A 13,376-nucleotide genomic window follows, 5' to 3' on the forward strand; every position below is an offset into this window, starting at 1 on the left:
GAGAGGTTGAACAGGCTGGTAATAGGGGTTGCAACAATGGCTGCGGATAGTTTCAGAAATAGAGGGTCCAGATTGTCAAGCCCAGCTAATTTGTACGGGTCCAGGTTTTACAGCTCTTTCAGAACATCTGCTATCTGAATTTGGTTAAAGGAGAAGCTGGGGAGGCTTGGGCGAGTAGATGCAGGGGGGTGGAGCTGTTGGCCGATGTTGGAGTAGCCAGGAGGAAGGCATGGCCAGCCGTTGAGAAATGCTTGTTGAAGTTTTCGATTATCATGGATTTATCGGTGGTGACCGTGTTACCTAGCCTCAGTGCAGTGGGCAGCTAGGAGGAGGTGCTCTTGTTCTCCATGGACAGCCATGGCTAACCTCAAGGCTGTCAAATACCTCCACGATGAGACGGTAGCTTCAGTCTTCACTAAGTCTTTCTTAACAAAATTATAACAACTCTCTTATAAAATAAAATCGTATTTCCCTTCAAAACTCGGTAGGTATGGGTTTTGTTCTATTTTTATCGTCTTTTTTATCATTTTTCTTCACCAACATCATAATGTAATGTCCATCCTTTTTAACGTCTCTCTCGCTCTTATTTTCCCAGGCCTCCCGTCAACCAGGTCAACTCCCATTGGCCACAGCTTAACAAGTGACCTTTGATATGTGTGTGTCGACATCTATAATTTGTTCATGGTGTGGCTATGTCTGTAAATTGTTATGTCGGAGATTTGTCTGAAACTTTGTTCTCCCCTGCCGCTGTCTTGGTTGGACCAGGTCTCTCTTGAAAAATAGATTTCTCAATGAGATTACCTGGGTAAAAATTCAATAAAAAAAGGATCAATTATTCTAGTCTTTCACTTTTGTGTCAGCAGCATCAATGTCTCTTTGTGCACTGTTGGCTTTCACTACACATACATTCTCAATTATGTTTGATAGATCTTTGCATATTGTTGAATTGGAACCATCAGATTGATTTTAGAGGATCAAGATATGAATTCTTAATACCACAGACAGCCAGTGTAAGGAGGCAAAAACTGGAGAAATACCTGCAAAGTAAACTTTTAAACTCCTCCAAAACATTGCCAAGGACTTTGGGAATCTTCCAAGCTTTTGGCATATGGCTCTGGGTGTTATTTCGTGTTATATTGGATTGCTTTGGATAATGGTTAAAAAGCATCAGCCATTCATCAACACCTGAGGTGAGATCAATCACTTTAAGGCTATAACTCTAGTCACTTGCAGTAGCTACTTTCATTAGAGGGAATGTACAGAGGAATGAACTAGAAAACACATGAAGCTAAAATGCAAGCATTGTATTCTACTAGTCCTGTCTTATTGCTTGGGCCTTCAATCAGACTTTGAAATAGCATTCATTTCATTTTTTGATTTTGATTTTAGCGTCCCTAGTCTGGATTTCCTGTATTGAAGTATGTTACAGAAATAGTTGCATGATGTGCATCCATCAGACAAAAGGTACCTCAGTAGAGTAATCATGACTATTTTACCACAACAAAAAATTCACATTTTGTAAAAAAAAGAAATGTACAATTGATTTGGGAACCTAAATTCCATTCCCCCTGTGTCAATGTAGCAAATTAAAGTGTGTTGTTTGCTTTCCTTCTCTTCAAAACTTTTCCCTCACTACTCTTTTACTCCCTTTTCCTCCCCCCTGCAGTTTGACATGCAGCGTATCACCCTTGAGGAGCTGAAACACATCCTGTTCCATGCCTTCAGAGACCACCTGACCATGAAGGACATTGAGAACATCATCATCAACGAGGAGGAGAGCCTCAACGAGAACTCGGGACACTGTCAGGCAGACTTTGAAGGAAGTGAGTTGAGTAGATTCTGTAGCCTGTGGAGAGAGATGGATGGTGGACGTGAGAGAGAGATGGAGGGTGGATGTGTGGGAGAGAGAGAGTCTGCTAGCTGTCATCGGTGTGGCAGAGAGTGCTGCACGCCCGTCCACCCTTTCAGGATGGATCTGACTCCACCTATCAGAATCCATAACCGTCAGACTCCACCTGCTGATTTATTGATTGAAGGTGTTCATGGTGTAGGAAGTCATTTGGTCACCTGGGCTATGATGAAAAAAGGTGTCATCAGGGAGTTCTGAATACCATAGCAGCAGGGAAGGGTGTGTAGGTTGATATGAATCTTTATTTTTTGTTTGTTATTGGGTCGTTCCACGAAAAGAATGCCTTTTGCGTCCCTTTGATATTTTAAGTACAAATATTGCACCAATATAGAATTTTAAAAGCCTGCTATATTAATTGAAGTGCCCTTTAATATAGACCACATGGAGAATTCAATAAATCCTATTTTCTTATATGAATAAAGGCTTGCTAATGTGCCAAAATGCACAATTTTGACATGTCCCTCCATCAGCCCTGTGTCACTTCTAGAAAGATTTCAAACCACTTGATCCAAAAATGTCTCCAAGTTTCACCATCATTGTAAAAATTGAGTTATTTTTTGTTGCTTTGATATAGGCATTTTTAAAGACATTTTATTTATTTAATGTGATTAGTGATTCATTTACATCTGTCCTTTATTTTAAGATCAACCCTGTTAAGTGAATTACACTCGTTTTAATATGTTGAAACTATTCATTTTAAAATGTTTTTTCAAAAGAAACATTGAACATCTAATAGTCAAATCATAGTATCAAAGCAGGTGAGCTGGTTCTACTCTTTTTGGCCTTTTTCTGGTTTTGTGGTGGAGAACTGAGTGGGTTGAGTATAACACGTCAACCCTGTTACCCATAGATAGACAGGCTAGAAATGTTTTAACAATTAAATTGTTTTGGTGCAGCTTGCACTCAATTACCACTCACTGTTGCACACAATAAGCTTCCATTCCCTCATTCACAAAGGGATGTATGGCTGATTTAAGATGACATCATCAACCTGTTACGGTCAACCCTGTTACTTTATTCGGAATTCAAAAGGCACTTCCTAAAGTCTATTGTAAATGTATCCACTTGAGATGGGAAAACATGTTTTTATGAAGTTGAACACGTGCTGTTTTTGACAGAATGTTAAAATTAGGTGGAATCATAATAATTTTTGGACCAAGTTACACTTCTTTAAAGGCACTGAATTATTGTAATGACCCTATTATGTCTGTAGTGAAGATGATACAACCATTGAATGTCAGGAGCAGGAGACCAGTGTTCAGGTGAATAGTTACAAAATATAAAATGTAGCATTTCCCCTGAGATCTGAGTCCAACTAGAACCTCCTTCCCCAGTAAGCTGTTGGTTCTGTAGCCTTTCAGGTTAGAGCTAAAATAGACACTCAAGAGGTCATTCCTTTATTAATCTCTCTCTGTTGCAGTCTGAGACACACTGCTCCTTGTGAAACTGGAACGGCTGTGCGATGCAACAGAGCCGAAATGGCCTGTCATGGTAAATTTACTGCTGTAAGAGTGGCAACAGACATCAGGGCTGTACATGGATTGTAAGGTGCTTTATCAGAGTATTAAAACCGGAAGGTGAGACTGAGAGATTACAATGTGTCCTCTGTGCGAATGGGATGTTTCAACTGGGTTTGAGACTGGGAGTTACTGTTAGCACCACTATGGGCTAAATCACATAGGGGAAGAGAATATCAGGCTCAAAGGTCTAAATGAACAGTACCCGCTATTGAAGAACACTTGAATGTGTTCTGACCTATAGAAATAAATACTTGATGTCACTGTAGGGCACAATTGATTGTGTTAGCGTAAAATGCTTCATGATACAGGTATGACAAATATATACATTTTAGCTCATTTTGATTACTAATTTTAACCCAAAAAACTGTTAAAGTTGACTTTTGTGTAAGTAAAGTGATTTGTTCAGTGCTTTCTGATATCATAGTTGTACAGTGCCTTGCGAATGTATTCGGCCCTCTTGAACTTTGCGACCTTTTGCCACATTTCAGGCTACAAACATAAAGATATAAAACTGTATTTTTTTGTGAAGAATCAAAAACAAGTGGGACACAATCATGAAGTGGAACGACATTTATTGGATATTTCAAACTTTTTTAACAAATCAAAAACTGAAGAATTGGGCGTGCAAAATTATTCAGCCCCCTTAAGTTAATACTTTGTAGCGCCACCTTTTGCTGTGATTACAGCTGTAAGTCGCTTGGGGTATGTCTCTATCAGTTTTGCACATCGAGAGACTGACATTTTTTCCCATTCCTCCTTGCAAAACAGCTCGAGCTCAGTGAGGTTGGATGGAGAGCATTTGTGAACAGCAGTTTTCAGTTCTTTCCACAGATTCTCAATTGGATTCAGGTCTGGACTTTGACTTGGCCATTCTAACACCTGGATATGTTTATTTTTGAACCATTCCATTGTAGATTTTGCTTTATGTTTTGGATCATTGTCTTGTTGGAAGACAAATCTCCGTCCCAGTCTCAGGTCTTTTGCAGACTCCATCAGGTTTTCTTCCAGAATGGTCCTGTATTTGGCTCCATCCATCTTCCCATCAATTTTAACCATCTTCCCTGTCCCTGCTGAAGAAAAGCAGGCCCAAACCATGATGCTGCCACCACCATGTTTGACAGTGGGGATGGTGTGTTCAGGGTGATGAGCTGTGTTGCTTTTATGCCAAACATAACGTTTTGCATTGTTGCCAAAAAGTTCCATTTTGGTTTCATCTGACCAGAGCACCTTCTTCCACATGTTTGGTGTGTCTCCCAGGTGGCTTGTGGCAAACTTTAAACAACACTTTTTATGGATATCTTTAAGAAATGGCTTTCTTCTTGCCACTCTTCCATAAAGGCCAGATTTGTGCAATATACGACTGATTGTTGTCCTATGGACAGAGTCTCCCACCTCAGCTGTAGATCTCTGCAGTTCATCCAGAGTGATCATGGGCCTCTTGGCTGCATCTCTGATCAGTCTTCTCCTTGTATGAGCTGAAAGTTTAGAGGGACGGCCAGGTCTTGGTAGATTTGCAGTGGTCTGATACTCCTTCCATTTCAATATTATCGCTTGCACAGTGCTCCTTGGGATGTTTAAAGCTTGTGAAATCTTTTTGTATCCAAATCCGGCTTTAAACTTCTTCACAACAGTATCTCGGACCTGCCTGGTGTGTTCCTTGTTCTTCATGATGCTCTCTGCGCTTTTAACGGACCTCTGAGACTATCACAGTGCAGGTGCATTTATACGGAGACTTGATTACACACAGGTGGATTGTATTTATCATCATTAGTCATGTAGGTCAACATTGGATCATTCAGAGATCCTCACTGAACTTCTGGAGAGAGTTTGCTGCACTGAAAGTAAAGGGGCTGAATAATTTTGCACGCCCAATTTTTCAGTTTTTGATTTGTTAAAAAAGTTTGAAATATCCAATAAATGTCGTTCCACTTCATGATTGTGTCCCACTTGTTGTTGATTCTTCACAAAAAAATACAGTTTTATATCTTTATGTTTGAAGCCTGAAATGTGGCAAAAGGTCGCAAAGTTCAAGGGGGCCGAATACTTTCGCAAGGCACTGTAAATAGCTTGTGAGAGTGAGAGAGTGAAATGTAAAGGGAGGCGGGGGCAGCCTACACAGGACTTTGTACCTGCAGGTCATTGGCCCAGCCCATCTAATTACCACAGTTACCACGGCCCTGTAAACCAGCTCTGACTTACCATTTCATGCCGGAGGTAGTCTGAACCAGATAATGATATCATGGCCTGAAGTTCAAATCAAATCAAACTGTATTTGTCACATGCACGGAATACAACAAGTGTAGAACTTACCCTGAAATTCTTACTTATAGGCCCTTAATAACTAACAGTGCAGTTCAAGAAGAGTTAAGAAAATATTTACCAAAAGACTAAAGTCAAAAATTATAATAAAAGGTAACACAATAATAATAACAATAACAAGGCTATACACCAGGGGTACCGGTACCGAGTCAGTGTGCGGGGGTACTGGTCAGCCAAGGCAACTTGTACATGTAGGTAGGGGTGAAGTGACTATTCATAGATAATAAACAGCGAGCAGCAGCAGTATACAAAAGGAAGGGGGGTCAATGTAAATAATCTAGTGGCGATTTCATTAATTGTTCAGCAGTCTTATGGCTTTGGTCAGAAGCTGTCAAGGAAGCCCCTCGGTCCCAGACCTGGTGCCCCGGCACCGCCTGCCATGCTGCAGCAAGAGAAAACAGTCCATAACTTGGGTGACTGGAGTCTCGGACAATTATATGGGCTTTTCTCTGACACCGCCTATTACATGGATGTTCGTAAGTTTGGATGTTCAGAAGCGCCTTAAGGTGCTACCCTCTGTAGCGCCTTACTGTCAGATGCCGAGCAGTTGCCATACTAGGAGGTGATGCAACCGGTCAGGATGCTCTCGATGCAGCTTTAGAACCTTTTGAGGATCTGGGGAAACATGCCAAATCTTGTCAGTCTCCTGAGGGGGAAAAGGTTTTGTCGTGCCCTCTTCACAACTGTCTTGGTATGTTGGACCATGATAGTTCATTGGAGATGTGGACACCAAGGAACTTGAAACTCTCGATCCACTCCACTACAGCCCCTTCAATGTTAATGGGGGCCTGTTCAGCCTGCCTTTTCCTGTAGTCCAGGATCAGCTCCTTTGTCTTCCTTACATTGAGGGAGAGGTTGTTGTCCTTTCACCACAATTTCAGAGCACTTCATGGCTACCGACGTGGCAGTGGGAGCTTACTTGCTCGCCTACGGATTCTCAGAAGGCATCCCGATCTGTGGCCCCTTTTCCTGCATCTTTTCTTCAAGCAAATTACGAGGATCTGGGCCTGTTTCAGTGAAAGCATGACATCCTTCTCATCAGACTCGTTAAAGGAAAAAGTTTATTCCAGTCCACGGTGAATATTCGCTGTTCTGATGTCCAGAAGTTATTTTCGGTCATAAGAGACGGTAGCAAAAACATTATGTACAAAATCATGAAAAAAAAATAAGTTCCACAAAATGCAAAAAAACTAAGAAAATAGCACAATTTGTTGGGAGAATGTAAATTGGGAGAATGCCAGCCATGTTCTTCGGTGCCATCTTTTTTTGCGGATAAACGGGGGGAGTATCTATGACTTTCAAGCTGTGTGTGTGTGTCTGTGTGTGTCTTTGTGATTGTGTGTGTGTGCGTGTGAATGTGTGCATGCTCACGTGTGTGTGCGTGCATATTTGTCCAGTTGTACTGTATATTTGTGTCAGTTCTATTTTCATCTCGGGTCCCACTGTGCTGCAGCCACAAACACAAACACATCATCTGACAGAGAACAGAGCCTCACCTGAAGCATAGGATTGATCTCACCTCTGCTTTCTCTCTGCCAGAGTCACTCTCCCTGCCACTTACTCCTTTCCTTTCTTTCTTCCATCCCTCCCTCAATCACTTACTCACTTTCTGACACTTAAACTATATGATTCAGAAGAGAGCCTGGTGCAGTTTGTTCAATAGTAATTTCTCACCACACTGCTGAAAATGACTTGGTATTAGGCTTTCTCTTTTTCCCTTTCTTACACAGAGAATGGCAAATGGCAAAAATATGATGTGTAATGTGATGTGCCAGCTGGAAATTAAATGCATCTTTCTCTTTCTGGCTTTCTCTCTCTTTCTCCCTTTCCCCCTTCCTCTCTTCTATTAGTCCATTCTAAAAATAAGAACCGGCAGACGTGCGTGAGGAAGAGTCTGATCTGCGCTTTCGCCATGGCCTTCATCATCAGTGTCATGCTCATCGCAGCCAATCAAATGCTGCGGAACGGCCTGGAGTAGCCACGCCCGGCCACGCCCACTGTGAGCGGGAAAAACAAACCTGCATGTGCATGATGACAGTGGGTGAGGTCATTTCCAGTTTCTTTAGAAGAAAAAAAACGACTTCAAAAATGCCTCACTGATGGTGACATACAAACAAAAAACACTGACTGATAAACCACCAGATTTTTCTGAGTGAATGACAGTCCGACATCCAACGACACTGAGAAGCCAGCATGAGGAGGCCAGCGAGACCCCTCATAATCGCTTTACTCTGGCAGGGACATTCAAGGGCTGACTTTTGCTTACTCTGCTGTCTCTGTTCCCTAATGCAATAAAAACACAAGTACAGGAGTTCAGTACTCTTCTTCTCTTCCCTTCCCTACCCAGAGTCTTCATATGAAGGTACTTCAGAAGGAGATTTTAACTTCTTGCCTCAGAAGGCAGAATTCATGGTGGATTGAGACAGGCCCTCAGTGTATCTGTATAAGGCAGCATCCTTGTAGATTGAGACATATCCTCAATTGTATCTGTGTGAGAGAGATTGGAGTTAGGAGTGCCTCCTGCGCTGCAGCCTGAAGAGCTACGGGATGCACCGCTGCAATCTGGCTACGCACACACACACTTATGCATGCACTAACACACACACGCACTTATGCATGCACTAACACACACACATGCACACACACACACATGCACACACACGCACACACACACACACACACACACACACACACACACACACACACACACACACACACACACACACACACACACACTGAATTAATTGGCCTGTTATTCTAGTTTCCTGAGGGGAGGTGGAAGCCAGCTCATCATTGGAGCATACAGTAAGGCTTTGGATGCGACAGGCATGATGGAGTCGTCTCCTGTAGGGCTGGTGTTTAAGCTGTTCTAGAAGCTTTCATCCGGAGTTAAGGAGTGAAATCGGTTGGTATTCTTGTGGCCAATATTTTCCCAATATGTAAAATGTAAAAATACCTCACTCTTACTTTCTCTGTGGAAGGTTCTCCAGTGCTAAACAGAACAGTGTTTGGAAGACCATAGCTGTGAAAAGTCTGGGCTGTACTGTACCTATGATCTAATTCCTCTTGAGGTAGGTAGGTCTGAACTCCTGTATTGTATTGACTCTCATGGTAATATTCAAACCACCTTCAGTTTTGCTGAGGACTGCTTGTAATAGCTACAGTACTGCATGCGATCAAGTCCAACGTCGATATGTAAATATGTATGTAACCCATGTTGTTGTTGTCTAAGGGTATTGGTTGACGGTGTTCTATGTGCATGATTGTTGGTACAGTCTGCTCTAGCAGATTTAGAGGTGGAGGGAAGGAGAGAGCACTGTGAAACCAGATGCTAATGCCTTCCACGTCACAATACACAGGCAGGTAGACAGACAGACACAGCTCTCGGGTCAAAGCCATAGAACTCAATAGAGATGTACTGAATGAAGAATACTAAACGGTTGTTGTTTTCTGTTACAAATGTGTATTTTTGGTAGGAACAGTCCATCATTTGTGGGTTCCTTCACCCACCCTTTTGCACTGTATAATAAGTTCCATCTATCCCCATGAGCAGAGAGGAGAGTAGAATCACAGACTGGTGCAAGAGCCCCATCTAGAGGTTGGCTCCAGAATTCTGATATTTTTTTGTAACAATTTATGTGCTCTCCTAGCCAGGGTGTTAGTGCAGCCTGCAAACACTTTTTTTCCCACCTTTATTTAACCAGGTAGGCCAGTTGAGAGCAAGTTCTCATTTACAACTGTGACCTGTCCAAGATAAAAACAAAGCAGTGCGACACAAACAACAACACAGAGATACACATGGAATAAACAAGTGTACAGTCAATAACACAATAGAAAAAAAGAAAGTCTAAATACAGTGTGTGCAAATGGCGTGAGGTAAGGCAATAAATAGGCCATAGTAGCGAAGTAATTACAATTTTGCAAATTAACACTGGAGTGATAGATGTGTAGATGATGATGTGCAAGTAGAAATACTGGTGTGCAAAAGAGCAGAAAAGTAAATAAAAACAATATGGGGATGAGGTAGGTAGATTGGATGGGCTATTTACAGATGGGCTTTGTACAGCTGTACAATCTGTTGCTCAGATAGCTGATGTTTAAAGTTAGTGAGGGAAATATAGAGCCTAATATACCCTGAGCCGAGAGTTAGCAGGCCGCACTAACGCCATGGACCAGAGCTAGTGCTCCGCCAACATGGTGTCGCTCTGCATACGGTAGTGCTCTCATTTATTACACGAAAGTTATTCGGAAATGTTAGCTGAATTATCCATCCCTTGTATTCAGATGTATAATCATCAGAACGTGAAATGTTGAAGTATAATAATATGATTCTTATCTATCTAATCTGTATTGAACGTTTTATGAAATGGTGAATGTTCTACCAAAATAAATGTTGGTTCGATTAACTGCACTGTTTGTGGAACATACCGTTGAAGTCAGAAGTTTACATACACTTAGGTTGGAGTCATTAAAACTCGTATTTCAACCACCCCACAAATGTCTTGTTAACAAACTATAGTTTTGGCAAGTCGTTTAGGACATCTACTTTGTGCATGACAAGTCATTCTTCCAACAATTGTTTACAGACAGATTATTTCACTTATAATTCACTGTATCACAATTCCAGTGGGTCAGAAGTTTACATACACTAAGTTGACTGTGCCTTTAAATAGCTTGGAAAATTCCAGAAAATGTTGTCATGGCTTTAGAAGCTTCTGATAGGCTAATTAGCATAATTTGAGTCCATAGGAGGTGTACCTGTAGATGTATTTCAAGGCCTACATTCAACTCAGTTCCTCTTTGCTTGACATCATGGGAAAAACAAAATAAATCAGCCAAGACCTCAGAAAAAATTGTAACCCTCCACAAGTCTGGTTCATCCTTGGGAGCAATTTCCAAACTCCTGAAGGTACCATCTGTACAAACAATAGTATGCAAATATAAACACCATGGGACTGCGCAGCCTTCATACCACTGAGGAAGGAGACGCGTTCTGTCTCCTACAGATGAACGTACTTTGGTGTGAAAAGTGCAAATCAATCCCAGAACAACAACAAAGGACCTTGTGAAGATGCTGGAGGAAACAGGTACAACAGTATCTATATCCACAGTAAAACTAGTCCTATATTGACATAACCTGAAAGGCCACTCAGCAAGGAAGAAGCCACTGCTCCAAAACCGCCAAAAAAGCCAGACCACGGTTTGCAACTGCACATGGGGACAAAGATTGTACTTTTTGGAGAAATGTCCTCTGGTCTGATGAAACATAAATAGAACTGTTTGGCCTTAATGACCATCGTTATGTTTAGAGGAAAAAGGCGGAGGCTAGCAAGCCGAAGAACACCATCCCAACCGTGAAACACGGGGGTGGCAGCATCATGTTGTGGGGGTGCTTTGCTGCAGGAGGGACTGGTGCACTTCACAAAATAGATTGCGTCATGAGGCAGGAAAATGATGTGGATATATTGAAGCAACATCTCAAGACATCAGTCAGGAAGTTAAAGCTTGGTCGCAATGGGGTCTTCCAAATGGACAATGACCCCAAGCATACTTCCAAAGTTGTGACAAAATGGCTTAAGGACAACAAAGTCAAGGTATTGGAGTGGCCATTACAAACCCCCACCTCAATCCTATAGAAAATGTGTGGGCAGAACTGAAAACGGGTGTGCGAGCAAGGAGGCCTACAAACCTGACTCAGTTACACCATCTCTGTCAGGAGGAATGAGCCAAAATTCACCCAACTTATTGTGGGAAGCTTGTGGAAGGCTACCCGAAACGTTTGACCCAAGTTAAACAATTTAAAGGCAATACTACCAAATGCTAATTGAGTGTATGTGAAAGTCTGACCCACTGGGAATGTGATGAAAGAAATAAAAGCTGAAATAAATAATTCTCTCAACTATTATTCTGACATTTCACATTCTTAAAATAAAGTGTTGATCCTAACTGACCTAAGATATGGAATTTTTACTCGGATTAAATGTCAGGAATTGTGAGAAATGTATATCGCTAAGGTGTATGTAAACTTCCGACGTCAACTGTACATACTAGTGTGTTTATTGGAATTATGTATGTCTTTCCCATGGCAGAAAATCTCTTTTCTAATCACATTGAAGGGGTTTGCATTTAAGTATGATCAATGAATGTCCTCTTTCATTTTAACATCATGCTTGGTTGTATGGCTCCTCTGTGAAGTTTTCATATGTGTTTTATGATGTCAAAGTAAAAGCACTGATTTGTGTGCAATATCATCTTGCTGATATAGTAGGCCGCACTGGATTTAATATTGTTGAGACCACCAATTTAAGCCTAATAGATGTCAAATTCTCTCCTCATTCATTATATAATGTATTCTGTCAAACTGGAGCTTGTTCCTTATTTCGCTGTTTTGAGCCGTCACCCTTGTCCGCTTCATTAATGGTACCCTAATAAATATGTAGCGCACTACTATTGACCAGGGTCCATGGGGCTCTGGTCAAAGTATTGCACTATAGAGGGAATCGTGAGTCATTTGGGACACAGCCCTGCCCTAACCCCACGATACACTGTAATACCAGGGTATCGTCAGAGCCTTATGTTTATGAAGAAATAAATACATAGTAGCCCACATAAAATGCTCTAGCCTGGGTATATTATACAGTTACAGGTTATGGAGCTGTACCTGCCCTCACAGAATCAATGCATTTCTTAATCATTTAAACTGATGATGAATTAGGCTGGAAAACTAACACAGTCTCACTTCAGTAGCATGGTGGTTGAATTGCCTTCAGAAAGTATTCAGACCCCTTGAATTTTTCCACATTTTGTTATGTTACAGCCTTATTCTAAAATGGATTAATTCGTTTTTTCCCCCATCATCAATCTACACACAATACCCCATAATGACAAAGAAAAAACTGGTTTTTAGAAATTTTTGCACATTTATTAAAAATAAAAAAACAATATCACATTTACATAACTATTCAGACCCTTTATTCAGTACTTTGTTGAAGCACCTTTGGCAGCGATTACAGCCTCGATTCTTCTTGGGTTTGACGCTACAAGCTTGGCACACCTGTATTTGGGGAGTTTCTCCCATTGTTCTCTGCACTTCCTCTCAAGCTCTGTCAGGTTGGATGGGGAGCGTTGCTGCACAGCTATTTTCAGGTCTCTCCAGAGATGTTTGATCGGGTTCAAGTCTGGGCTCTGGCTGGGCCACTCAAGGACATTCAGAGACTTGTCCTAAGCCACTACTGCTTTGTCTTGGCTGTGTGCTTAGGGTCATTGTCCTGTTGGAAGGTGAACCTTCGCCCCAGTCTGAGGTCCTGAGTGCTCGGGAGAAGGTTTTCATTAAGGATCTCTCTGTACTTTGCTCAGTTAATCTTTGCCATGATCCTGACTGATGATCCTCCCAGTCCCTGCCGCTAAAAAACATCCCCACAACATGTTGCTGCCACCACCATGCTTCACCATAGGGATGGTGCCAGGTTTCCTCCAGATATGATGCTTGGCATTCAGGCCAAAGAGTTCAATCTTGGTTTCATCAGACCAGAGAATCTTGTTTATCATGGTCTGAGTCCTTTAGGTGCCTTTTGGCACACTCCAAGCGGGATGTCATGTGCCTTTTACGGAGGAATGGCTTCCGTCTG

General features: G+C 41.7%; 1 protein-coding gene across 1 annotated transcript in view; it reads left to right on the plus strand.

Annotated features, from left to right (window-relative positions):
* The window catches only part of caln1 (calneuron 1), a 104,263-nt gene extending 95,877 nt beyond the window's left edge, over positions 1 to 8,386 (plus strand). The window contains exons 5-6 of the mRNA XM_024442829.2: positions 1,667 to 1,823; positions 7,599 to 8,386. Of these exons, the coding sequence (XP_024298597.1) occupies positions 1,667 to 1,823; positions 7,599 to 7,726 (285 nt within the window). The 3' untranslated portion in view covers positions 7,727 to 8,386. The remainder of the gene's footprint in view (positions 1 to 1,666; positions 1,824 to 7,598) is intronic.
* Positions 8,387 to 13,376: the final 4,990 nt, after the last annotated feature.

Source organism: Oncorhynchus tshawytscha, linkage group LG13 (genome assembly GCF_018296145.1).
Source record: "Oncorhynchus tshawytscha isolate Ot180627B linkage group LG13, Otsh_v2.0, whole genome shotgun sequence".
Classification (NCBI taxonomy): Eukaryota; Metazoa; Chordata; class Actinopteri; order Salmoniformes; family Salmonidae; genus Oncorhynchus; species Oncorhynchus tshawytscha.